At 46.7% G+C, this 27979-nt stretch overlaps 1 protein-coding gene across 4 annotated transcripts in view; it reads right to left on the bottom strand.

The window, feature by feature from the left end:
* The window catches only part of NAA50 (N-alpha-acetyltransferase 50, NatE catalytic subunit), a 328119-nt gene that overhangs the window by 50002 nt on the left and 250138 nt on the right, over window positions 1–27979 (bottom strand). For all 4 annotated transcript variants that reach the window (XM_044073146.1, XM_044073147.1, XM_044073148.1 and 1 more), the window contains exon 4: window positions 9627–9693. In XM_044073146.1, the coding sequence (XP_043929081.1) occupies window positions 9627–9693 (67 nt within the window). The remainder of the gene's footprint in view (window positions 1–9626; window positions 9694–27979) is intronic.

The following is a 27979-nucleotide window of genomic DNA, read 5'->3' as shown; positions in this document are numbered from 1 at the left end:
AGGGAGCGTTCGCGAAGGATGTCTTGAAGGGTTCCGCAAAGTCGGAGCCAGGCGTGACGCCGTAAGGCGATGCCTGCTCCGCTGGCTCTAGCTGTCCCCTCCGTGGCATGGGAGAGAAGCCGCATAGATATGTTGGATATCGATTTTAGAGTGGCCATGCGAGCTGAGAAAGCTAGTTTGTCCTCAGCCGACATGGACTCCGGAGGAGACCCAGCGTACTCTTCCTAGATCCCGCTGAAGCCTAATCACGTGTGCCAAGTAATTCAGCGCCCTTATGGAAAAGGTGGCTGAAGCAAACATCCACTTTCCGATGCGATCCATCGTCAGAGACTCCTTGTCGGGAGGATGGACCGAGGAACTATCCTGTGCCAGTTCCTTCTTGGTGGCAGCCGCCATCACCATGGCATCTACAGGGGAACCTTTACTCCACGCTGTCTTGTCTGTTGGGGGACTAAGGACCTTATCTGGTCTCCTGGGGATTGGCTCTACAGTGTCCAGCTCCTTCCATGCTCTGGTAGTAATTAGTCTACCAGGGGGTCGGCCAGAGGGGACACCCAAGAGGTAGACGGGCCTGCGTCTAACGCCTCCAGAAACACTGACTCATCCAAGGAAGGTTTCTGGGCTGACCACCCCCCTTTAATGCACAGCATCTCCATAATGTCTTCAAAGGAGACATCCTCGGGGGGTGACCGGGGGAACCTTCCCCTTCCTCCAAGTCAGTGTCTTCTGTGAGGGACTCGGGGAGTCCAAGTGCCTCCTCTTACACTTTCGTTTGTGAGGGACCTCCTCGACGGGACTGTTCGAGGAGGGCTCACCAACGGGGTCATGCTCCTCTACAGGAACTAGCTGGGGTGTAGACGCAGGCTGTCACTGAGGCCAGATGATGGAAGACAGGCCCATCTGCGAGGGAATGGCGGGTGGATCTGTAGCACGAGCCGGGGACCTTGAACCCCTCGAGGACCCTCTCCACCATGTTGAGAGCCGCAGGTGAACCACAGCAACCCCCTCAGATCAGACGTGTGGATTGGTGCAGAAGCGATCGGACCAGAAAGGGAAGTGTGGTCCGACCGCATCAGAGCCGAAGACACACACCCCTCTGGATCCAGGGTTCGGCTCACGGCCCCGAGAGCTCAGATCCGAAAAGGGACCCAATAAACTCGAAGGTAAGGCCGGTGTCGAAGTAGCGATTACTACTTGTGCAGGACTCCCCAGTGCCGAGGCTACTCTGATCCGATGGCTCTGAAACCAGATAATGGATTGGAGAAGGAGCAATAGGGGCAAAGAACCCCGGAGGAGGGGGGGGGCAAGAGCACTCCCATCTGCATCTGTGCCTGAAGGAAGCAACGCATCATCCGGGTCCATGTCCCCGTCAGAAAGGCTTCTCATAGACCTAGAAGAGGCCGCAGAGGCTGGCCGGGAAGGTGGCCCGGGCTCCTCCTCCAGCTCCGGAAAGAAACGTGGGGAACAGAGCTGAGAGGGGGGGGGACCTGGGAACCCTCAAAGGAGAATAGAGCTGCTTAGCCAGCGGGGCCAAGAGGGCTGAGTCAGCCCGCCGCTTGTGGCTCCTATGCCTCTCCATGTCTGTCTCTCTCTTTCTCTCTCTCTTCTCTTTCTTTCTAGGGTCCCTCTCTCCCTGGGACACAGTGGGAGGTTGAGTCCCAGACAGGGGAGCAGGAACCGTTGGCGTAACAGCCGCGACTGGCGCCACTGAGGGAGAGGAGGAAGTAGAATCCGTGGGTAAAAGGCCCGCTAAGATTAACTTGTTCCTCCAGTCTATCACAGCCCGGGGGTTAAAGGCAGCACATATCTGGCAGCCTGATGTCAAATGTGCAACCCCCAGACAAAGAACGCACTGAGTGTGGCCATCAGCTGGGGACAGCTAATGGCTACACTCAGAGCATTTGGAAAAGATGGCCTTAGGGCCTTCAGCCATATCTACCACAATCGCACTCCATAACACACAGATAAGGTGAAGGGGAATACACTAAAGTTAAATTAAACTAAACTAGTCTAAGGGATCAACTCTCTCACGCACTTTTTAAACTGGTAAAAAGATAGAGAAAATTCCTATCCTCATCTTACCTAATAGCAAGGAGCTCATCACTCGTGCTTATAGAATACGCGGCAAACGAGAACTGAGGATTGGAGGGAGGTATCAGGGTGTTATGGGTAAGGGGGAGGAGCTTGGAGCCAGGATCTAGGATCTCTAGCTTGGAAAGCTGCCGGCTCGGATCCAGGACTGATCCGATACCCACAGGTTGCCGATAGATAACATGAAGTTAACTACTTCAGATCCTACATTTGCCTGTTTCTCCCACATGTTCAATGGACTTTGTAAATCACCGTGTATGTACCCCACTATCTTGGGCTGCCAACACTAACTTTACATCTCTTGATTTGAATTCGCCTCTTCTTAACCATTCCTGTGTTCGATCCAGATGAACGATGGGTTTGGTTTTCCAGAAGTTTTCCATACTTGGCAACTATATTTGTGAATTTTCCACATTTCTTGCCTTCTCATCTGGTCCTTCACCTTATATTCCCTCGTTTTTTTGGCACATTCAGTTGCTGCCCGATTTTTATCTACTTCTGGTTTGATTTCCATTCCTACTTGACACTTGTATGCTTCTGCTATACAAAGCAGGGAAGTAGTCTTAGATTTATTCTCCTCATGATTCAAAACTTTTACTACGTTTGGGTCTTGCGAGGTCAGCAGATGTGTGCTGCCCCAAGAGTGCAGATCTATATATGTAATCAATTTCAAGGAGGCCATCCTTCCTTCGGAACAGGGAATATATAATCTTGGTATGCACTGATTTTTATAAATTATTTGAGGAGCATGTAACAGCCTTCTTGTTTTCCTGTCTAATCTACCTGGGGCCAGTCAATCACTCCAAAACTAAGCTAGAACAGAAGACCAAACTGGTTTATAGCTTGAACTTTGTTCCTAGATGTTTATGCTACTTTCAGGATTAATTTAAGTCCTCTAAAATATTCCTTCCCAAGTTTTACTTGCACTTGTTTATGTTTTAATGTTGCTCCTTCATCAATTCCAAAATATTTCTACACTCCCTCTTGCTAAAGTTCTTTTATAATCATATTCTTGTCCCAAAATGATGTTTTCCTGGTGCTGCAGTTTTCCTGCTTTAAAGGTTGCGTTTGCACATTTATCAAGACCAAATGACATTCTTGTATCCTCTGAAAAAGTTCTGACAACTTGCAGTTGTGCTTTCAGTTCCTCATCTGATGTGCTATACAAAAACACCGACAAAGAGAAGATGCGTAGTCTTTACACTTGTTTTCTATGAGCCAAATTACAGCCATGGCCTAAAGCTGTTAAGTAGACAGCTTAACGGGTTAAAAGCAAGACAAAATAGTAGCAGTGACAGAGTCACCCTGCAATATCCCCCTTTGAATTTTTATCCCTGGGATAATCTCCACAAAGAGGGGATTCTGATGGAAAGAGAGGCATCAGATAAAATCTTTTCAATTTGGATATATATGATTTTTAGGTAGCTGATTTCCTGGCCTCCTGCAGAACCTAGAGCATATCCTCAGAAAACAGTTACCTAAAAGGAATCAAAAGCCTATCACCCACTGTCATTTGAAGAGTGGACAGGTGAATAATAGATCACTCGTCTTGTGTGACAAAATCCACCAGATGAGGTAACCTGTGGTAATTGCCTCCAAGCCAAGTGACAAAGAAGGGGGAAACCAATGTTGCCTGGGCCAGAGACAGTCACCAGCAAGATACTGGCAAACTCATGCCTGATCTTGTGCAAACCCATGGCAAGAAAGGAATGGGGGAAGGCATAGAGAAACAACCCCTTTCAAGGAAAAGGCAGGGCATCCACTTTTTAAGTTGGAGGACTTGGAACTCTGACAACAGAAGAGATGAAGTTGTCTGTTCAGAGCAGAGGCAAGAGGATCTACCTCAGGAATACCCCACCAATGGAGAAGCATCCATTCGTGAGGCTGTGTTTTGGACTTCCTCAAAAGAGTGTCCGCCACTAGATTGTGCTCTGAAGGAATGTAAACCGCCTTGGGAGTCATCTGATACCCAAATCCCAGACGTGAAGAGCTAACATGCAAAGGGGATAGAACCTTGTATCCCCCCCCCCCAACTTGTTTATGTGGCACATCACAACGGTATTGTCTGTTAAGACTATGAGGTGGCATGTGCTGTGCTGATGAGGACATAAGGCCAAAATATGCATATCCACAGCAAGTGGGGTTTGGCTTTATTGACCTGAAATTGTCCATTAAAAACGACAAACAAGTCATGGGCATTCAGAATCGCCAGTTAGCTGAAAAGTACAGTTTTGTACCTACCATAAACGTACATGTCCGATAGGTATGCAACTGCAGTCCTGACATATGGGTTGTCCTGTCTCAGGCAGCCCTTCGGTCGGCCAGATTCCAAAGTCTGGGTCCGGCGTCTGCTGATGTCGCCCTTTCCCCGACGTCAGAGCGCCTGGGGTATAAAAACGTCAGCCGACGCCATCTTCTTCAGTGTTTCTTGCCCCAGATGCCAGGTGCCCTGTAAGGAAGGCTAAATTTTGAAAAATTCCACACAAGTACAACAGCATAAAAACAAATACACCATAAAAGATTACCCCAGGTAGCTAAAATGAGGGGTAGAAACCCAAAAGTATACCACAGAGGGGTAGGTGGGAGGGAAAACCTGACTGCAGTTGCATACCTATCGGACATCTACATTTATGGTAGGTACAAAACTGTACTATGTCCTTCAAAGATGCAACTGCAGTCCTGACATATGGGTTGAATACCATAGCCAACCTGGGGGTGGTAGGCACTAAGACAAAGATGGTGTAGCTAAAATGCCCTGCAGGATTGCAGAGGCAAACCCTGCTCTGGACCTGGAGTATAAAGGCAGGTTGTAATGTTTGGAAAATGTATGCAGGGAGCTCCATGTAGCAGCTTCTAAAATGTCCTTTGTTGCCACTCCTCTTAAAAAGGCTGTGGAGGTGGCTGTAGCTCTGGTGGAATGTGGCCTGATGCCAGCTGGCACAGTTTTTCCATGAAGAGTAGCGGAATCGAATGCAATTTCCAATCCATTTAGAAATTGTCTGTTTGGAAATTGCTTTTCCCTGCAATCCAGCAGCGAAAGCTACAAAAAGCTGGTCAGATTTTCTGAAAGACTTTGTTCTGTCCAAGTAGTAGCGCAACTGTCTGTGTATGTCCAAGGTGTGCAGAAGTCTCTCCTTTATTTTGAGGATTGGGAAAGAAGGTAGGCAGGTGAATAGCTTGATTCAGGGACACCCTGGATACCACCTTTGGCATGAATGACGGACTGGTTCTCAAAGAAACTCTGTCCTGGTGAAAAATGAGAAATGGTTGTATTGCCATAAGGGCCTGTAGCTCAGACTCTTCTTGCTGAGGTTACGGCCAGAAGGAAGGCTGTCTTCCAAGACAGAAATTGCAACTCTGAAGATGCTGCTGGTTCAAAGGGAGGAAGAGTTAATTTTTCCAGCATGAAGTTGAGGTCCCATGCAGGCACTGGTGGTTTCCTTGGAGGGTTGATGTTCTTTATACCTCTCAGAAACTGTCTTAGCAATGGATGAGAAAATACAGGCGGATCAGTGTTATATTTGGCAGATATTGCTGAAGCATGTATTTTTATGGAAGAATATGAAAGGCCATTGTGGAGCATTTCAGCCAAGTATTCCAGGATCTGTGGAATGCTCATCACTGATGGGTCTTGACCCTTTTTGCTGTTCCAGATAAGAAATCTCTTCCATTTTGCTGAGTATGTTTTTCTAGTGGAAGGTCTGCGCCTCCAGGATGATATCTTTTACCCTTTTGGAAAGTGTATCCTGAGTAATAGTCATGGAATCTTCCAAGCTGTCAGCTTCAATGTTTTCAAGCTGGGGTGTAGTGTCCTGTAATTGTGCTGTGTCAGAAGAAGTGGCCATTGAGGAAGGAGCCACGGATTGGTGTGTGTCAAGCTCCGTAGCAGTGGGTACCAGTGTTGTCTTGGCCAGTCTGGAGCTATCAGTATGACTTTCGGTTGCTCTGTCTTTATCTTTAGTAACACCTTGGTCAAAGGAAGAGGTGGGAAGGCATATAGTGTTAGAGAGTTCCAACTGAAGGAGAGAGCGTCCACCTTCCATGCTTGAGGATGGTATGTCCTTGTGCAAAACTTTTTCAGGTGGTGATTGAAGTGTGAGGCAAAAAGATCTATATCCTGCCTTCCCCATGCTTGAGCCATTTATAAGAAAATGTCTGGATGCAACATCCATTCGTGTGGATCCATGATGTTTCTGCTTAGGCTGTCCACCAGAACATTGTCCTTCCCTGGTACAAACTGGGATTGTAGCTCTATTCTCAATTGTAGGGAAATATCCCAGAGATTCATTGCCAGTCTGCAAAGAGGGTAGGAATGGGTACCTCCTTGCTTATGTACCACATAACTGTGGTATTGTCTGTCTTTATTAGTAGATGGCCCTGATGCATGAACTTTTCGAAGGCCTTGATTGCATGCATCACTGCCAGCATTTCTTTTTGGTTGATATGCAGCTGCTTTTCTTTTTGTGTCCATTGTCATTGAATGCATCTACCCTCCATGTGCACCCCCCATCCATGGTCTGAGGCGTCTGTTGTTATGGTTTGACTTGTAAGAGGTTTGCTGAAAGGCAGACCTTTGTTGTTCTGGCTTGCTTGAGCCCACCACAGAAATTCCTTTTGAAGGCATGGAATGAGTGGGATCAATGTTCCCAGGCTGTGGCTGTGCTGAGACCATAGACTTTAGGTACCATTGTAGTTCTCATATGCAGCCTTGCATGTGGAATCAGAAGAATGCAAGATGCCATGAAACCCAAGGCCTGCAGGATTTTCCTTGCAGTCATCTGGGTGTGTGTTGCCAATCTTCTGAAGTATTCTGGTAATTGTTTTTGTTTTTCTTTTGTCAGAAACGCCATCTGGGTGTTTGTGTCCAGTGTGGCACCCACTAAAGGTATTTGTTGGGATGGTACGAGACTCGATTTCTGAAGATTGACTGTGTATCCCAAGGCCTGCAGTAGGTGAATGACATAGTCAAAGTTTTTTTTTAACAAGGCTTGTTGGCTGTCCGCTTGTATAAGGCAGTCGTCCAGATAAGGGTATATTTGTATCCCCTGAAGTCTGCAATGTGCAATTACTGATGCCAGGCATTTCGTGAACACTCTGGGCGCAGTAGATAAGCCAAAGGGCAATGCTGAGAATTGACAATGCTCCGAGCCTGCAAGAAATCCAAGGTATCTTCTGCAACTTTGTCCGATTGGGACATGCAGGTATGCCTCCTTGAGGTCCAGAGTTACCAGCCAAGACCCCTTACCCAGCATGGGAAGGAGTTGCTGTAAAGTCAGCATTTTGAATTTTGGCACAATAAGGTAAGTATTCAGTGCGGACAAGTCCAGAATGGGTCTCCATTGATTTTCTTTTCTTGGAACAAGGAACAGTCTTGAATAAAATCCTTGTCCTTGTTCTGCAGAAGGAACCTTTTCTATTGCTCTTATTTGAAGTAGGTTTGTTATTTGTTTGAGTGCCTCTGCCCTTTGATTTGGTGGCAGGTTTGGCCTGCCATGTCTTGTTGGCAGTGTATGAAAATGGAATCTGTATCCTTTGTCTATTATCTCCAGTATCCATTTGTCCTTTGTAATATTGTGCCAATTTTTTGAGAATAAAGATAACTTTCCGCCCAAAGGTGCTTCTAATTGAGCCCTGGATGGAAGGTGCTTCTAATTGAGCCCTGGATGGCGGAGTCAAAGTCAAGTCATTGAGATTGTCCCTGCGGAGCAGTGGAAGGTCCTGACCCACCTCTCTGGTTCGGAGGCTGCCATTGACGTCCTCTGTAGGAGCCTCGAGTTTGCCCTCTGCCACGTCTGTTTTTGCCTCTCTGAAATTTGTGTGTGTCAGGAAAGGACCAATGTTTAGAAGGCCAATTCCTGCTGAATCTTGGAGGCTGTACCTGGAGGAAATCTTTGACTGTTTGCACTGATTTTGCCTTTTCCTCTATTTTCTTTAAAACCTCTTGTGCAGTAGCACCAAATAGCTTATGTTTCTCTAGTGGTGCGTCCAAAAGCTTAATTTTCACATGGTCTGGCAATGTTTGTTCCTTTAACCAAGCATGTCTGCGTATGACCGCACCTGTCATTGCTGCTCTACATGAAGCTTCCAATGCATCATATACACACTGAAGGAAATGGCTGCTAACCAGCTTAGTATTGTGAACCAATTCCTGTAACCCCTTTCTATCTAATGGTTCAGGGGAAGCCAGTTTCTTTTGCAAGTCATCCAACATGTATTCCGGATACTGAATCATATGAAATTGACAATTTAATGCTCGCATAAAAAAGGGTGGAAGATGTATATACTTTCTTGCCCCACCTTTCTAAAGCCCTAGAATCTCTTTCCGAAGGGAGTGGGTTCTTAGCAGTAGTGGAGGAAACCCCTTTAGGCCCCTGAGAAATAGTTTCAGGGTCAGCAGTATGGCCCTTGTATAGAAATTGATGTGTGTCTGGGACCCTGTAGTACCCATCTGGCTTGACAGGAGCAGGGGGGGAGGGAGTCAGGGGAAACACTAAGTACACATCATCTAAAACATTTAAAACTGGAGGAATAGCCAAGGGTCTATGCTGAGGTAGCTTTAAAAATTCCCTTAACCTTTTCCTAGAATCTGAGTATTCTTGGCCTTGCCATTTGAAGTGTTCCCTCATGGAATGAAGCGTTTCCCCAAAGGAAAACTCCTCAGGAGGAGAAGCAGAGGGAATAGATTCCTCCGCATCAGAATCCTCGTAGGCCGGGAAGGCCTTGTCCTGGTAGTCTGAATGTGCAGAATCACCTGAGGCCTCATCGGAGGACTGGGAGTCTACCTGCTCAACCCTAGGTCTCTTGTCAGAAAGCGGCTGAGAGCCTCTATCTGGATGAGGCTGTGAACCCCTAAATCAAAGAAATAAGGTCCTCAGCTAAACTTAAAATTTGAGTCAAATTTAAAAGTCAATAATGTTTTTTTTTTTTTTTATAAAATATACAAGCCCCCCCCAAAAGAAGTTCAGAACCCTGGTGCCAATTTCAGATGCATTTATTTTTTGTGGCCAAAGCAGTTCAACTACTGCTTGTCTTTATGGAACCTTTTTGTGCAAACTACAAAGTCGGGGTGGGGGTGGGGGGGTGGACATGCTGGTGCTTCTACCAATGACGGTTCAGTACTGTAACTATGCATCCCTAGGGATGTGTGCATGCTAAAAATAAAAGATCTGCCCAAATCACCCAGGCTTGCTTCAGCTGTATCCCACACGTACAATTCCTTGCAGCAATGACCATTTCAATGGAAATATTTCTCATTAAAAGATTTAACATTATTACATCATTCTAGAAACAATGCTAGTTTAGCACCTAAATACACCAAAGCTTGGGAGGGGACAAAGTTAATTTCTGAAAGAAAAACAAATACTGTAAGCAGTTCTGAATCATGGGCAAATCTCTCTAGTCAGTCAGCATTTCTGATGTACAATAGGGTTTTTACCTCAAAGGGAGGCAAACAATACAATCACAACCTTTAAGGATACATAGCATCTACATACAAATTAAAAAGTGAATATTTTGCTAAAAAGAAGTCAACTTACAAATAAATGTTGTCAAAACTGCCATCTTTCTCACAGATGTTTAGGACATGATTCAGCATTTTCGTTCCTGTACAACAGAACAGTACTTCAGCATAACAGATAAATTAAATGACTTTCTCAATGAAACATTAGCCAGTGCAAAGAGGTAGAATGCTAAGACAAAAGTTGTAAACTTACCATAATGCAGGGATCTTAATTATCCCTAGTCTGTCCACCTCAACTGATGGGAAAGGTGCTGTCAGGCCTGCAGCCAGAACTACTCTAAAGCACACAACTTAGTTTTGTTGACCAGGATACTTTGACTGGGCAAGAAAAGCCCCTTTTCATTAGAGGCTTGGGAAGAAAAGTTCCAAACAATGAGAATAAAATACACACCATAATGTTCTAATACACAGATTTCTAAGGCGAACACTTAAAAATAAGGACAAACTATAATCTAATCCGCAGGGTTCTAATGCAACACAGACTACTAAACTAAATAAAGCAATGGTCTATCTTATTTAAATTTTATATAAAACATGAAATTAGTATAAAGATCTTTGACAGTGTAATTACAGAATGGAAAGAGAAATGGGAGCATACTGTGGGAAGAGATGGTGTGGAGATAAGGAAACATGAGAATTTAAGGAAAGACGTTCTTTGAGTAAAGGAGATGGGTAGTACAGTTGTGCAAGTGACCTGTCTTCATAGCCACCTTAAGCACAAACCACAAGTGTCTCATAGGAATGAAAGTGGCTTGAATGTTCCATGTTATTCTGAGGAGGTACAGGCACAGCCAGGAGTTAGTAAGATGTTGTGCTAATATGGGTCATAGGTGTGTACTAGGCTAATAGCCCTGGAGCCTTTACAAGCCTACCCCAAAAAAACTGCCCAGGCACCGTGCCCCTATCTAGTAGGGAAACTGGAATGATCCCTGGCATGAACTAACCATCCACTCGTCAAGATTTCTCTTAAAGAGGGCCAGCGAGGTGCTCTACTTGACATAAATGGGAAGCTTATTCCAGAGTATGGGCAGTCTTTGGGAGATGAATTTGTCCCAACAGCATGTTCGGTTAATTGTGGTAATGAGGTTGTGATCTCTGGAGCGTGTGGTGTGGGGGACTGGGATTTCTTTAGGTGCAGCAATTCAAGTAGGGCTGGGTTGGACATGGCTTTGTAAGTCAAGCAGACATCACCTCCAGTTACACAATAAGAGAGAGAACAACTGAAATTTCCTGAGTCTGTCCATGTAGGACATGTACTTAAGGCTTAGGAATATTTTTGTACGGAACTTTTGTGGCCTCTCCAGCTGTTGTATGTGTCTGGTCAAGTACAGGCCAAATGGGGCGTTAGATGATTGCTCTATTGAAAGAGTAGAGAGGGATGATTACCTCTCTTCCTGGATGCAAAACCTCTGGTTATAAGATGCGCCATGAAGGACTTTGACCACAGTGGCAATGTGGTGGTCGAAGGTGAGGTAATGGTCGACCTGGGTGCCCAGATCTCTTATGGCCCCTTCAGTGTTCAGTGGGCTCCCATCAACTTGGTAATTCATTGGAAATGCGTTTCTTACAAAGAGGATGATGCTGCATTTTTTGGTGTTAAGCTTCAGGCCATGGTTCCGACACCAGTCACTGGTCTCAGAGAGGCCCTTTTGTAGGATGTCTGCATCACTTGGGGAGTTAAGGACTCCTAGCTTGAAGTCATCAGCAAACTTGGCCAACCAAAGTCCCTCTGCGTTGGCCTGGACTTCTGAGAAGTAGACGCCAAACAGGAGAGGGCCCAGGACCGAGCGCTGTGGGACTCTAAGTGACTGGTCAACAGTCTGTCTTGGAATCTGCAACTTTCACTCTATGGGTCCTGTCAGCCAATTTGCAATCCACCTAGTGATACAAGGATCGATGCCTAGTTTGGTGAGTTTATCAAGGATACCCGAGTGGGGAATGGTATCAAAGGCCTTGACCAGGTCAAGGTAGGTGGTAAGCACTGCCTTACCTTTAACCACAGCCTTGGTGACTGCCTCGAAGTCAACCAGGTTCACAGGCAGGATCTCACCTTGACAAAACCAAACTGTGTGGGGTCAAGAGTTTGGAGATAGCCTATATCTCTGTTATGCAGGTCCATGATGATGAGCCCTACAGCTTTGCATACCAGACTAGTCAGGGTAATGGGGCGATAGTTCCCAGGGTCTGTAGCTGCTCCCCCTTTATGGAGTGGGATGACTGTAGCAGTGCGCCATTCATTATTGACACAGCCTGAGGTAAAGTTGTGACTGAACAGGGCACACAGATGCTGTGCCAGTTCATTTTGTAGCTCATGTAGGATGCAGCCAGGGATATTATCAGGGCCCATGGATGCTGTACTCTTGGCTTTGGACAATGCAGCCTTTACCTGCTGCAGAAATGGCGGGCACCAGGCTTTCTTCTGGTATTGTGATAGGGCCCTTGGGGGGGGGGGGGGTAAATAACTCATTGCCTTTGAGGTTTTTGATATAGGTTCATAGGTGTGTACTAGGCTAATGGCCCTGGAGCATTTACAAGCCTAGCCCAAAGGTTACCCTGCCATCATGCCACCCGACCTTGGTTTCCAGTATCACTGGGGTGAATTTTCTATTTCCCAACCACTCAAGATTTCTCTTGAAGAGGGTCAGTGAGGTGCTCTGTTTGACATGTATGGGAAGTCTATTCCATACCACGAGCTGTCTACTGGGTTATGAACCTGTCTCTCCAGCATGTTCTGTTGACTGTGGTAATAAGGTTGAGGTCTCTGGAGCATGTGGTACGAAGGGATTGGGACTTCTTTAGATGTAGCATTTCTGACGGAGACGAGTAAGACATGGCTTTGCAAGTCAAGAGGAGATCACCTCTAAGGCGATATGAGACAGACTAGTTGGAGTATTTGGAGTCTGTCCATATAGGACAAGTGTTTAAGGCCTAGGATCCTCTGAGGTACTTTTGAGGCCTCTCCAATTGTAGCAGGTGTCTAGCGAGGTACATGCCAAATGGGGAATTATACTCCATGATTGGCCTAATGAGGGAAGAGTAGAGGGAGGCAATGACCTCTTTCTTCATGGATGCAAAAATAGAAGTTATGTCCTTACCATAACGTTCCATGTGGAGTGTTCATCTCGCCTTTGTTCTTACACATGGGTTCGGAGCCGATCCTCGGCTCCGTGTCGGCCGCTTGCAAGCTCTGCATCAAGAAGAAGCTCGAGACAATCTAATACCCACAATCCCCCTCTGCCTTTACCTCAGATCTAGTTTGCAAGCAAACCAGTAGGAAGCAGAATGCCCCAGGCCAGGCACCAAAAACTGAACGTTCTTCCTAAGGGCGGGAGGGTGGGAATGTAAGAACAAAGGCGAGATGAACACTCCACATGGAACGTTATGGTAAGGACATAACTTCTATATGTGATAGTGTTCAATCTCGCCGTTTGTTCTTACACATGGGTAGCGTCCCTAGCTCCTTGTTCCTGAGGAACTCACGGAAGGACGTTCTTGAGCACAGTGGAACCAAAGGTTGCCCTGTCCCTAGAAACCTTGTCTACCTTATAATGAGAAATGAATGTATGTGGCTTAGACCAGGTAGCAGCCGCACAAATAGCGTCTAGTGGTAGGCGGGCTGCATGAGCCAGGGATGTAGACACTGACCTTGTGGAATGTCCTTTGGGTTTGTGCAGAAGAGTTTGATTTGAAGAATCATAGACATAGATGATACAATCCGTTAACCACTTAGAAAGAGTTCTTTTGGCAACCGCTACTCCTTTCCTATTATCAGCAAAGGCTACAAAAAGTTGATCAGTTTTTCTGTGATCTTTTGTTCTATCCAAGTAAAACCTTAGCTGTCTGTGAACATCTAATTTGTGCAACATATACTCCATTTTGTTGGAGTGATTCTTGAAGAAGGTGGGTAATTCAATGGACTGATTAATATTATTAATAGAACAAACTTTAGGAAGGAAGGATGAATTAGTTCAAGAGAAACTCTGTCAGAGTGAAAGATCAAATATGGGTGCTTAATGGAGAGAGCTTGAAGTTCAGATACTGCCTAGCGGATGTAATGGCTACCAAAAGAGAGTCTTCCAAGACAAAAATTTCAATGGGCAAGAGGAGGCTGGTTCAAAGGGGGGCAACATTAATTTAGATAACAATAAATTTAGACTCCAAGGTGACGTAGGAGATCTAATTGGTGGTCTAATATGAAAAGCCCCTTTTAAAAAGGCTTTACAAAGTCTGTGGGCCATAACAGGAGCCCCACATTCTTCCACATGGAAATTAGAAATGGCAGCCAACTGAACTCTTAATGTGGCAGGAGAAGCACCCTGATGGAACAAGTCTGTTAAAAACTCTAATATTTTATTCAAAGGAGCTATAAAAGGATCCAATTGCTGTGTATTCGCCCAGAATACAAATCGCTTCCATTTACTAGAATATGTTTTAGTAGTGGAAGCTTTATGAGAAGCCACTAATGTATTCTGAACTGCAGGTGAAAGAAGATCAGACCTGGCTAAGTTGGGAATTGGAGCAGCCAAGCTGCTAGATGGAGGGACAAGAGCGCGGGATGGGGAGCCCCTGACGAGTGAGTCAATAGATCTGGCTCTGGGTCCAGGATCCAGGGTCCCCGAATGCAGTGTGTCATCAGGAAGGGGAACCAAATTTGACGAGGCCAGAATGGGGCAATGAGGATTATTGTCCTGTGTAGGTTTCTGGCTTTCTGGAGAAACTTTGATATCAGAGGGAAGGGAGGAAATGCGTACAGGAGTCCCGGGGGCCAATCGTGAATCAGTGCGTCCCTGGGGACTTCCCCTGGAGGGGGTAATAGGGCAAAGTAGCTCCTGCATTTGGCGTTCATTGGAGACGCAAACAGATCGCAGGACGGCTGGCCCCACGAAAAATCTTTTCGCAACTGACTGTTTTAGGGACCACTCGTGCGGTAACAGAATTGCTCTGCTCAGCCTGTCGGCTATGACGTTGGATGACCACGGGATGTGCGTTGCTATCAGAAAGCGACCCGTGGACTCCGCCCATTGCCAGATTCTCATGGCCTCTCTGCATAGCTGATAGGACTTGGTTCCCCCTTGCTAGTTTATGTACCAGACTACCGACATGTTGTCCGTCTGAACTGCAATAGTTCCCAGAGGAAGAAGGGGAGCAAAGTGTTGCAACGCTAGAAACACTGCCCTCAACTCTAGAACATTGATGTGCAGATTGTACTCTAAATTGGTCCATTCGCCTTGGACTGTCTGTCCCTGAAAAATGCCCCCCCACCCTATCAGGGACGCGTCCGTGGTCACCATAACTGTAGGCGTGGGTAGCACAAATGGTCTCCCCTTGGAAAGGTTGCACGTTTGGAGCCACCAGTTTAGGTGTGTTTTGCATGTGTTCGTTATGAGAATCTCGTGTGTTAGGGGTAGTTGTTGGAACGACCATTGCGCAAACAGTAGCCATTGTAGGACTCATGTGCAGTCTTCCCAAGGGTATTGCTATAAGAGAAGCCGACATGAGTCCCAAAACCTTCAGTACCAGTTTTGCTGGGGATTTCCTGGACAAGAGAAGACGACGTATGTGAGTCTGAAGTGAAAGTATTCTTTCTGGAGGAAGTCTTAGAATTAACTGATGTGTATCTAATTCCACTCCTATGAATAAGATACTTTGTGATGGCTGTAGTAAGGATTTTCCGAAGTTTACGGAAATTCCTAGGTGAATACACAGTTGAAGAGTATAGTCTCTGGCCTGTACTAGTTGACGCTGGGTGGTGGCAGATAGGAGCCAGTCGTCCAGATACGGAAACACCTGGAATCCTTGGCGTCTCAAGTGAGACGCTACCACTGCCATGCATTTGGTGAAGACCCTGGGGGCTGAGGTCAGACCAAAGGGCAGGGCTCGAAATTGAAAGTGACTGGCACCCAGCCGGAAGCGCAAATGATCTCTGGATGCCCTGGCCATTTTGATGTGGTAGTATGCATCCTTCAGATCTATAGAGCACATCCAGTCGTCCTTCTGTAAGAATGGAAGGATCGATTGAAGCGTGACCATTCGGAACTTTTCTTTCTTGACAAAGGTATTGAGGTCGCTTAGGTCCAGAATGGGCCTCCAGTCCCCTGTTTTCTTTGGAACTAAAAGAACCTTGAGTAAGTCCCGAATCCTTGCTGGTCCGCTGGGACTGGTTGGATGACTCTTTTCTAGCAGCTTTGAAATTTCTATAGCTGCTGGCTCTCGCAGATGGGGGTACATCTGGGAGTCTTTTCTTTGGAATGGGATGGGATAGAAAGGGTATATTGTAACCTCTGGTAACCACGCTTTTTACCCACTTGTCTGTAGTTATGTTTTGCCAGGCCTGTGGGTATAAAGCTAAGCGACCCCCGACTGCCTCCAGAGCAGGACAGTCGGGCCTCCTCTCAGGAGTGCTGGAAAGGTTTACCAGGGAGTGTATCCCTGTCACCTTGATTCTGCGGACCCCCTATGCCGCCAGGGCGGCGTCTTCCACCTCTGCCCCCTCCTCTGCCTCTAGAAGGGGCATCACCCTGTGTGCCTGGGAAAGATCCTTGGGGTTTTCGAAACCACATTTTTCCACCACGTTGCCCTTTGGGGTACAGTCTGGTTGGGGTGGAAAAATGGACTCCGACGCAGACAGAGTCTTTCCCTCCTGCTCACACCGGGTAAGGGTCTCCTTTACTTTGGGGCCAAAGAGAGTGGCACCGTCTGGGGCGTTAGTAAAGGAAGACTTGAAGGCTTCCGCAAATGAACATAAGCGCATCCAGGATTGTCTGCGAAGAGCAATCGCTGAAGCTGCTGCCCTACTCGAACCTTCGGCTGCGTAAGAGATCAGCCTCATGGACGAGTTCACAATGGATGTAAGGGTATTAAGTTGCGCTGTCACTTTCTCTGAGACAGCAGCATCTGTAGTACCCTGGAGGGTATCTCCCAACTCTTTGACTAGATCCCTCTGTAGTCGTGTAAAGTGGGTTAAATAGTTCAGGGATCGCATGGAAAAAGCCGCTGAACTAAAAATGCGCTTCCCATACCTGTCCATAGTCCTAGAATCTTTATTAGGGGGATGGACAGATGAGGAAGATTCCGACATCTCCTTTTTCGTGGCCGCTGCCACCACCATAGCGTCCACTGGGACTCCTTTTGTTAAGTAAGTCTTGTCCTGGGGTGCAGTGATATACTTATTGGGTTTCCTTGGGACTGGTTCCACTGTGTCAGGAGCCTCCCACGCCTTCGAGCAATAAGTTCCATTAATTCAAGGAGGAGTGACCCAGGAGGAAGAAGGGCGAGCACCGAATGCCTTCAGCAAGACTGACTCATCCTCAGAAGGGGAGGGACTGCCAGTCACCTCTCTGTTTCAGGATCTCCAATATGTCAGAAAAAGAGACATCTTCTGAAGGTGACTTAGGGTACCCTTCTGACTCATCTAAGTCAGTATCGGATGTCAAGGATTCTTGTGGAGAATCCAAGTGTCTCCTCTTACACAATCTTTTCCTAGGGACTTCTTCGGGGAGCATCCGAAGAAGCCTCCGAGGAAGAGGGGCACCCTCCAGGGGTGGCTGAGACACGGTGCTAGACGCTTGGATGTGGCCGTGGGTGCAGAGGAGGATAACGCCCTTTATGGGGAGGAGAGGTTGCTTTACTGATGTGGTTGTCTGGGTAGACAACACCTTCCTCATCAGATCGAAGCCCGGGCCCGAGTCGAAAAATCTCCCGGTTCGAAGAAATGGGAAGAATCCCGAAACAGGCACGAAGGCATCGACCCGAGGACGGAGCCGAATCGATCCGTGCGAGGCCCGAGGGGGTCGGAACCAAACGTCGGTTCGACTCTTGGCCCCGGAACCAAGGACAGATCGTCGGCTCCGAGACTCGTACGGTCCGACGGAGTCGAGGTGAGAGGAACAGACCGAGAAGGGACGGTTCTGGACCCGAGGGCTCCACAATCAGAAGATCAACCTCTTCCGGCTCCAAAGACTCGATAGGTCTCGGAGGAGGAATGGATGGAGACAATGGGAGGCCTTCAAGTTTCGACACCAACTGGGTGGAAACTGAAATAAGTTTGGATAGGGCGAATGCTCCAATAACTTCTGCACCACGATCCACATCGACATCGGAGAGCTTAGAAGAACGGGTCGAAGGAACCAAGACGGAGCCGACCTCAATAAAGTCGAGGAGGGAGCTCCATCACCGGTTCCAAGACTCGAGGCTCAGGAACCGACACCAGTTGAACACTCGGCCCGAAGTCTGTGGAACCGGTGATCTAACTTTACTCTAAGAGCTCGGAGCCGATGACTTGGGCTCCGGCGTCTTCGATTCCTTCGAGGATTTGGATGCCTGGTCTGAAGCATCCAGAGCCTCCTGAAAGGAAGGTTTTAACAACCCTCTGTCCATTAGTTTCCTCGCCTATCTGTCATGACCCTCCCACTAAAAGAGTGACAAATTGAACAGTCCTCTTGTAAGTGGAGAGGCCAAGACAGTAGACACAGGAACTATGGTTGTCAGTAACTGACATTTTTGGCCACACTGACAACGCTTAAAGCCTGATTTAATTTTGTCAGACATTTTTCAGTAGAGAAAAGTCCAAGTCCAGTATAAAAGACAAATCCAATGTAAACAAGTCAAATCCGATGGGTATGTCAGTCCGGTTGTCAAATTTAGAAGGGGGTAGTAGGCCCCGAAAACTCTAACCAGATAAATTAAATTTAACGGTACCGAGAATTCTACCTACACACACACATACACTAAGTATACCTAAAGGTACTTTCAGAACAACTTTTTCTAAAATATAACAAAAAAATAAAGTTATATCTTATCTGAAGATGCTCGAGCTAGCTCCAGCGATGCTAACGCAGCAGCGGCAAACTAGATCTGAGGTAAAGGCAGAGGGGGATTGTGGGTATTAGATTGTCTCGAGCTTCTTCTCGATGCAGAGCTTGCAAGCGGCCGACACGGAGCCGAGGATCGGCTCCGAACCCATGTGTAAGAACAAACGGCGAGATTGAACACTATCACATCCCTTAGTAATGAAATGTGCCACATAGGACTTTGACCACAGTGGCAGTGTGGTGATCAAAACAAAGGTTGCTGTCAACCTGTGTTCCCCGATCTCTTAAGTCTTCTGTGTTCAGTGGACTACCATCGATGCGGTAGTTCATGGGAAAGTACAGTTTTGTACCTACCATAAATGTAGATGTCCGATAGGCATGCATCTGCAGTCCTTACAAAGGGTTGTCCTGTCGTCAGGCAGCCCTTTGGTCGGCCGGATTCCAAAGTCTGGGTCTGGCCTCGGCTGGTGTCGCACTTCACCCGACGTCATAGCTGCAGTTCTTCGGGTATAAAGGTATCAGCCGACGCCATTTTCCTCAGTGTTTCTTGCCCCAGATGCCAGGTGCCCTCTAGGAAGGCTTAATTTGGATAAATGCAAATGGTTCCAAATAGAAGAGAGCAAACAAAAAATAAGCATGTATGTACATATATACAAACAAATACACCATAATAGATTCCCCCAGCTAGCTACAAGATGGGCAAATACCCTAGAGTACCACAGAGGGGAAGGAGGGTGGGTAATCCTGACTGCAGATGCATGCCTATCGGACATCTACATTTATGGTAGGTACAAAACTGTACTATGTCCTTCAAGGGTGCATCTGCAGTCCTTACAAATGGGTAGAATACCATAGCCAAACTGGGGGAGGAGGAGAAATAAGATTATGGTGTAGTTAAGATCCCTTGCAAAACAGCATGGCAAAACCTGCTCGGGATCTGGAGTATAAAGGTAAATTATAATGCTTGGCAAATGTATGCATGGAGCTCCAAGTAGCAGCCTCTAAAATGTCTTTGGTAGCCACTCCTCGTAAAAAAGCTGTGGTAGTGGCTGTAGCCCTTGTAGAGTGAGGCCTGATGTTTTCTGGAGCTTTCTTCCCATGGTAGGAGTAACAAAATCTAATGCAATTTCCTATCCACTTAGAGATTGTCCGTTTTGAAATTGCTTTTCCTTCCATTCCTGTTGCATATGCTACCAGTAGCTGGTCAGTTTTTCTATTGCTCTTGGTCCTGTCCAGGAAGTAACGTAATTGTCTATGTACATCCAAGGTATGCAACAGTCTTTCTCCCCTGTTCTGTGGGTTGGGGAAGAATGTAGGTAGGTGGATAGCTTGATTTAAAGATACCCTGGAGACCACCTTTGGCATAAAAGTAGGATTAGTTCTCATGGACACTATCTTGATGGAAGATCAGGAAGGGCTGTACTGCCATTAATGCCTGTAGCTCAGATACCCTTCTTGCTGAAGTGATTGCAAGCAGGAAAGCAGTTTTCCATGATAAGTACTGTAAATCTGCTGTAGCTGCTGTCTCGAAAGGAGGGAGTGTCAACTTTTCTAGCACAAAGTTCAAGTCCCATGCTGGCAATGGTGGCTTCCTAGGTGGTTTTACATTTTTAATTCCTCTCAGAAACTGCCTGAGCAGAGGATGAGAGAAGACTGGAGGATCCAAGTTGTATTCTGCTGAAATAGCTGATGCATGAATCTTAATGGAAGAATAGGACAGGCCGTTGTGGAAGAGCTCTGCCAAGTATTCCAAGATGTTAGGTATGTTTGCAAGTGACACATTCTCTCCTTTTGCAGTACTCCAAATGAGATATCTTTTCCATTTCGCTGAATAATTTTTTCTTGTTGAGGGTCTGCGAGCCTCCAAGAGAATGTCCTTAACCCTTTGAGATAAATCCGGGTTATTTGGTCTTATGCAATGTTCCAGGCAGCCAGCTGCAGTGTTTTCAGGTTTGGATGCAGGGTTTTGAAGTTGTTCTGTGTTAACAGCAAGGGAACCAGGGGCAGACGCCATATTTGTTCCCTAGACATACTCCTCAGTAATGGGTACCAATGTTGCCTTGGCCAGTCTGGAGCTATCAGGATGATCCTTGGACGGTCTTCTTTGATCTTCAATAGCACCTTGTGCATCAAAGGAAGAGGTGGGAATGCATATGCTGTCAGGTTTTTCCAACTGAAAGATAGGGAGTCCACTTTCCAAGCAAGTGGGTGGTACGTCCTTGTGCAGAATTTTTTCAGTTGGTGATTGTGTGGGGATGCAAATAAGTCTATTTCTGGTAGTCCCCATTTCCCTGTAATGGTTTTGAAGATGTCCGGATGCAGCATCCATTCGTGGGCATCCATGGTAGTTCTGCTTAGGATGTCTGCTAGAGTATTTTTTCCTGGCACAAAAATTGCTTGTAACTGAATGTTGAAGCTCAGTGCCACATTCCAGAGGTCCATTGCCATCCGGCATAGAGGGTATGAATGTGTGCCTCCTTGTTTGTTGATGTACCACATAACTGTGGTGTTGTCCATCCTTAGCAGTGGACCCTGTCGAAGAAATGGTTGGAATGCCTGAATTGCCAGTTTTACTGCCAGCATTTCCTTTTGATTTATGTGTAGGTGCAGCTGGTCTTGAGTCCATAAGCCTTGTATGCACTTGTCCAGCATGTGTGCCCCCCAACCGAGGTCTGAGGCGTCTGTTGCGATGGTCTGGCTTGGTTGAGTGCTGTGGAAGGGCAGTCCCTTGTTTGATTGACAGGCCTGAGCCCACCATTGGAATTCTTGCTTCAGGCATGGAATTATTGGAATTTGGGTTTCTAGGCTGTGCTTGTGCTGAGACCATAAATTCCTTAGATACCACTGTAACTTTCTCATGTAGTCTGGCATGTGGAATCAATATTATGCAGGATGCCATGTAGCCGAGAGCTTGCAGGACTTTTCTTGCTGTTAGCTGGTTCTGCTTTGTTAATGCCATGAAGTAGAGAGGGAGTTGCTCCTGTTTTTCTACTGTCAGGAATGCCATTTGTTTTGATGTGTCCAGATCTGCACCCAGGAAGGTTATCCTTTGGGATGGTATCAGCCTTGACTTTTTTATATTGACTGTGTATCCCAGGGCTTGCAGTAGATGAATGACCCTTTCCAAATCTTTTGTTAATTTGTTTTTGTTGTCCGCTTGTAACAGGCAGTCGTCCAGGTAAGGGTAAATTTGAATTCCCTGAAGCCTGCAATGAGCAATTACTGATGCCAGGCATTTCATGAATACTCTGGGCGCAGTAGATGAGCCAAAGGGCAATGCTGAGAATTGATAATGCTCTGATCCTGCAAGAGATCTGAGGTATCTTCTGCAATTTGGTCGTATGGGGACGTGCAGGTATGCCTCCTTGAGATCTAGAGTTACCAGCCAAGACTCCTTGCCCAGCATGGGAAGAAGCTGCTGTAGGGTCAGCATTTTGAATTTTGGAACAATGAGGTATGTGTTTAAAGCGGACAGGTCGAGAATAGGTCTCCATTGGTTTTCTTTTCTTGGTACCAGGAAGAGTCTGGAGTAAAATCCTTGTCCTTGTTCCATAGATGGTACCCTTTCTACAGCTCTCATCCTTAGTAAATGAGTTATTTGTTGTAGAGCTTCTATCTTCTGATTTGGAGGAAGGTTTGGCATTCCTCTCTTCCTTGGCAGAGTATGGAAGTGAAACCTGTAACCTTGGTCTATTGTCTGTAAAATCCATTTGTCTCCTGTGATGTAATGCCAGTTTACTGAAATTAAGGGTAGCTTCCCGCCTAAGGGTGCCTCTAGTTGTTCCCTGGTAGGCGGTGCCAGAGCCAAGTCACTGTGATTGTCCTGTGGAAGTGGTGGTGGCTGGATCTGTGGCTGTACCTCGCTGGTTGTTAGCCTGCCACTGACGACCCCTGTAGGCACCTCTGGATTGACCCCTGCCTCGAGCGCCTATTCCTGCCTCTCGGAGCTCTGGAGGTATCTGGAAAGGACCAATTCTTGGAAGGCCAGTTCCTGCTAAACCTTGGAGGCTGGACCTGCAAGAAATCCTTGACTGTCTGGACAGATTTTGCTTTCTCTTCCACCTTCTTCAGCACCTGCTGTGCAGGGGAGCCAAACAAATTGAGCTTATCCATGGGAGCATCTACGAGTTTTGATTTTACATGGTCTGGTAAGGACTGCTCTTTTAACCATGCATGTCTTCTGATCACTGTGCCAGTCATGGCTGATCTAAAGGAGGCCTCCAGTGCATCATAGCTCCATTTTAAGGAAGGATTACTGACCTGCTGAATGTTATGGACCATTTCCTGTACAGATTTTTTGTCTAATGGTTCATCCGAGGACAGTTTTTTAGTTAACTGGTCTAACAAATTCCTGATACTGAATCATGTGGAATTGACAGTTCAAGGCCCTAGCTGAAAGAGTAGCAGAAGTGTAAACTTTTTTACCCCATCTCTCTAAGGACCTAGATTCCCTTTCAGAGGGGAGGGGGTTTTGGTAGAGGTAGCTGCTACAGCCTTGGGACCCTGGGAGAGAGTTTCGGGATCTGCAAAAGGGGCCTTATACAAATGATAATGTGTGTCCGGAACCCTGTAGTACCTATCGGGCTTAGCAGGGGCCGGAGGAAGAGAATCAGGAGCAGTACAAGCATCATTAAAAGCATCATCCACAACAGTAAGTACTGGAGGAATGGCTAAAGGCCTATGCTGTGGCAAATGCAAAAAGGTTCTAAGCCTTTTTCTAGAGTCTGAAAAATCCTGGCCCTGCCATTGAAATTGTTCCCTCATAGCATGCAAGGTTTCCCCAAAAGAAAATTCCTCAGGCGGAGAGGCAGAAGGGATGGACTCTTCTGCATCAGAGTCCTCACAAGGAGAAAAAGGGGTCTCTGGAGGGTTTGAATTATCTGTTTCATCAGAGGAGCCATCTGAAGAAACTGGCTCATGGGGCTCTACTCTAGTCCTCTTCTCTGGAGGTGGGTCAGAGGCCCTGTCTGGATGTGGTTGGGAACCCCGGATCAAATCCTCTGCTAGACTAAGCATTTGTGAACTAGAACTAGGCCTGTGAGAAGGGGTCTTAGCAGGCACAGGTTTGATAGTTTTTGCTGCTTTAGCCCTGGCAAAGGCCTTAATCGACATGGATGCAGGAGGCCTAGCAGCTCCACGTGCAGGAGTAGAAATATCCAAAGGGATAGTATCAGATAAATCCTGCAAACCTGTAAAAGCAGGTGGGATTTCAGTAGCAGTTTCGGCCAAGCTGGAAGAGGCCTCGGTAAGTGGCAAGCTTTTGGCCGAAGGAAGAACCGTGGACTCTGTTTCAGCCGAAACAGAGACACTCGCGGTAGGCTTAACCGCGGTTTCAGCCGAAACCGCGGACCGCGAGTGTCGGTCCTTTTCCTTGCGTTTTTTAGAAATTTGCGTAGTCGGAGCATCCGACGGCATAATGTAAGCAAAAGCGGAGCCGAAAAACTCTTCAGCAAATTCCGACCGACGTCTAAGCGTCCGTCGGTTGAAAGAAGCACAGGCTAGACAAGCTGCTACGTCGTGGTCTGGGCCTAAGCAAGGTAAGCAGTAAGAGTGGAAATCTTTATGAGGTATTTGTTTCCCACAAGTTAAACAGTATTCACTTTTTCTGACATCGGCTGAGGCAAGAAAGAGTCCCCAACGGGGTACTTAGCTTTTTAGAAGTCTTCGGTACTTGTAGTAGTAATCTCTGGTTCTGACCGACCGGCACTTGCAAACAGCTTCTGCTTCGGGCGCCACGCGGCAAGAAAGACTGAGGAAAATGGCGTCGGCTGATGCCTTTATACCCGAAGAACTGCAGCTATGACGTCGGGTGAAGTGCGACACCAGCCAAGGCCAGACCCAGACTTTGGAATCCGGCCGACCGAAGGGCTGCCTGACAGGACAACCCTTTGTAAGGACTGCAGATGCATCCTTGAAGGACATCTGGGTTTTTCCCAAAGGGGAAAACTACATTTTTTGGCATTGAGCTTAAAGCCATGGCTCTGACACCAGTCGTTTGTCTCCGTGAGGCCTTTTTGTAGGATGTCAACATCACTTGGGGAGTTAATAGCTCGCAACTTGCAATTGTCTGCGAACTTCAGCCAGAGTCCCTTTGTTTTGGACTGGACTTCTGAGAAGTAGACACCAAACAGAAGATGACCCAAAACCGATCCCTGTGGGACTCCACTCGTGACTGGTTGGCAGTCTTGAGTCCACTACTTTCACACTGTGGGTTCCATCTCTGAGCCAGTTTGCAACCCACGTAGGGATATAGGGGTTGATGCCTAGCTTAGTGAATTTTTCTATGATTCCTGAGTGAGGAATGGTATCAAAGGCTTGGCCAGATCAAGGTAGGCTGTGTGAACCACCTTGCCTTCATCCAGAGCTCTGGTGACTTGCCTGCTCAACTTGGTCGACTTCTTTGAGTCATGCTCTACCCTTCACAAAACCAAACTGTGTGAGATCCAGAGTTTGGAGATTCCCTATATCCTTGTTTTAGGTCCATGATGATGCGTTCCATAACTTTGCATATCAGACTCGTCAGGCTAATGGGGCGATAGTTCCCAGGGCCTGTAGTCACTCCTCCTTTGTGGAGAGGGAGGACTATAGCAGTGCGCCATTCGGTAGGGACAAAGCCTGAGGCGAGACTGTGATTGAACAGGGCACACAGGTGAGGTGCCAGTTCACTCTGTAGTTCATGTAGAACACAGCCAGGGATATTGTCAGGTCCCATAGAAATTGTATTCTTGGTCTTGGATAGTGCTGTTTTAACCTGTGCTACAGTAATACTAGGGGACTGGCAATCTACTGGTATTGAGATTGGTCCTTTGGGGTAGGGGAGAGGGGTAAAGTTGGCACTGAATCTGTTGGCCAATATACTGCTAATATCTGTTGGCTCGGTATAAAAGGCACTGTTATGAAGCAGCTCAGAGCAAATCTGGGTATTGCCGTGGTGGTTCTTTACACAACTATAGAAGGCCTTGTGGTTTCTCTACTATCTGCTGCAATTCTGTTTTCATAGGTAGCTTTAGAGGATTTGATGAGGGAATCTCAGCTTTTTGAGGCTAATAAGTGAGTTTTTCCAGTCTTGGGACTTCACTTTATTCCACATCAGTTTCCTCCTCCTGTTATAGAGTTTGTTTATGCCAGGGGACCACCAGAATGGCTTCCTTTTTTTTTTTTGGAGGAGAGCATCTTGGTTCTAATTGTGTATGGCGAGATCCATGCATTTGTGAACATGTTTGTACAGTGCATTGGTGTATGATTCAGCAGTCATGCAATTATTCTCCATTTGCATGGGTGCCGTGAAGTTGGCCACCTCTGTTCTTAGGAGCCCAAAGTTAGCTTTGAAGAAGTTTGTCATGGTGGTTACATTTGCAGGGGGTGGTGGTGGTGCAGATTTCCAAGGTGATTAGTTTGCGGTCGGATCTAACCAGGGAGGAGCTGACTATTGGTGTAGAGCAACGGTCTCCCATCTAGTAATGACCAGGTCAAGGATGTTGCTACCTCTAGTGGGGGTAAGAACGAGTGGGTCCAGGCCACTGGAATTAATGAATTCCAGAAAACGTTGGGCAAGTGTATTGGTACGTAGTTTTCCTAGTTAATGGAGGGGTAGTTGAAGTCCCCCAGTAGGACTGTTAGGTTGGACCCTAAAATTCTCCAAGGTGCTTAGGAACGTGGAGTGAGTGTCTTGGGACATGGTTGGGGACCTACAACAGGCTACGACCTGAATCGCTGTCTTACACAATTGTTAGCTGCACATGAAGTATCTAATGCGTTATATGTTGGGCTACCAGTCTGGAGGTGTGCATATCCTTTATGAATATGGAAACACCACCACCTTTGGAGCTTTGGTCCAAGTTCTGGAGCCGAAAGGTGTGGAATGAGTTACAGCCTGGTAGTGCAGGGGTGCTTTCTGCTGCCTTGAACCAGGACTCTGTTACAGCACCAATGTCAATGTTCTCCACTTTAAGGAGTGCTTCAAGCGAGTGCATTTTGAGATTTAGACTTCTAGCACTGAGCATCATGACCCTCAGACTGCATTTTTTGTAGCAGTTATGGTGGAATTCTGGTCCTTGGAACACTGCCTAAAAAAATGCACTATAGGGGTGGCAAGAACCTTAGCCAGAACCCGGAATCCCAGGGGTGACAGATGCAGGCCATCCCTGGCAAAGCATCGAGGTCTGTAGATCATGTTGTCCCAGGCACACAGATACAGGATCCCCTTAGAATGACACCAGAAACAGTCAATTGTTGAAGTCAATCATTTTCTTCTCGTACTGTGGTATTCTGGGTGATGGTAGAAAAAGTACAGTTTTGTACCTACCATAAATGTAGATGTCCGAGAGGTATGCATCTGCAGTCCTAACAAATGGGTTGTCCTGTCGTCAGGCAGCCCTTCGGTCGGCCGGATTCCAAAGTCTGGGTCTGGCCTCGGCTGATGTCGCACTTCACCCGACATCATAGCTGCAGTTCTTCGGGTATAAAGGCATCAGCCGACGCCATTTTCCTCAGTGTTTCTTGCCCCAGATGCCAGGTACCCTCTAGGAAGGCTAAATTTGGATAAATGTAAAAGTTTCCAAATAACAGAGAGCAAATAAAAATAAACATGTATATACATATATACAAACAAATACACCATAATAGATTCCCCCAGCTAGCTAGAAGATGGGCAAATACCCTAGGAGTACCACAGAGGGGAAGGAGGGAGGGTAATCCTGACTGCAGATGCATACCTCTCGGACATCTACATTTATGGTAGGTACAAAACTGTACTATGTCCTTCAAGGATGCATCTGCAGTCCTAACAAATGGGTAGAATACCATAGCCAAACTGGGGGAGGAGGAATAATAAGATTATGGTGTAGTTAAGATCCCTTGCAAAACAGCAGTGGCAAAACCTGCTCGGGATCTGGAATATAAGGGTAGATTATAATGCTTGGCAAATGTATGCACGGAGCTCCAAGTAGCAGCCTCTAAAATGTCTTTGGTAGCCACTCCTCGTAAAAAGGCTGTAGTAGTGGCTGTAGCCCTTGTGGAGTGAGGTCTGATGTTTTCTGGAGTTGTCTTTCCATGGTAAGAGTAACAAAATCTAATGCAATTTCCTATCCACTTAGAGATGGTCTGTTTTGAAATTGCTTTTCCTTCCATTCCTGTTGCATATGCTACCAGTAGCTGGTCAGTTTTTCTATTGCTCTTGGTCCTGTCCAGGTAGTAGCGCAATTGCCTATGTACATCCAAGGTATGTAATAGTCTTTCTCCCCTGTTCTGTGGGTTGGGGAAGAATGTAGGCAGGTGGATAGCTTGGTTTAAAGATGCCCTGGAGACCACCTTTGGCATAAACGTAGGATTAGTTCTCATGGACACTATCTTGATGGAAGATAAGGAAAGGCTGTACTGCCATTAATGCCTGTAGTTCAGAAACCCTTCTTGCTGAAGTGATTGCAAGCAGGAAAGCAGTTTTCCATGATAAGTACTGTAATTCTGCTGTTGCTGCTGGCTCGAAAGGAAGGAGTGTCAACTTTTCTAGCACAAAGTTCAAGTCCCATGCGGGCAATGGTGGCTTCCTTGGTGGTTTTAC

The sequence above is a fragment of the Protopterus annectens genome, chromosome 5.part1 (genome assembly GCF_019279795.1).
Source record: "Protopterus annectens isolate FY-2018-M chromosome 5.part1, PAN1.0, whole genome shotgun sequence".
Lineage (NCBI taxonomy): Eukaryota > Metazoa > Chordata > Ceratodontiformes > Protopteridae > Protopterus > Protopterus annectens.
The sequence above is the reverse complement of the archived record's forward strand: the minus strand, read 5'-3'. Positions and strand labels throughout refer to the sequence as shown.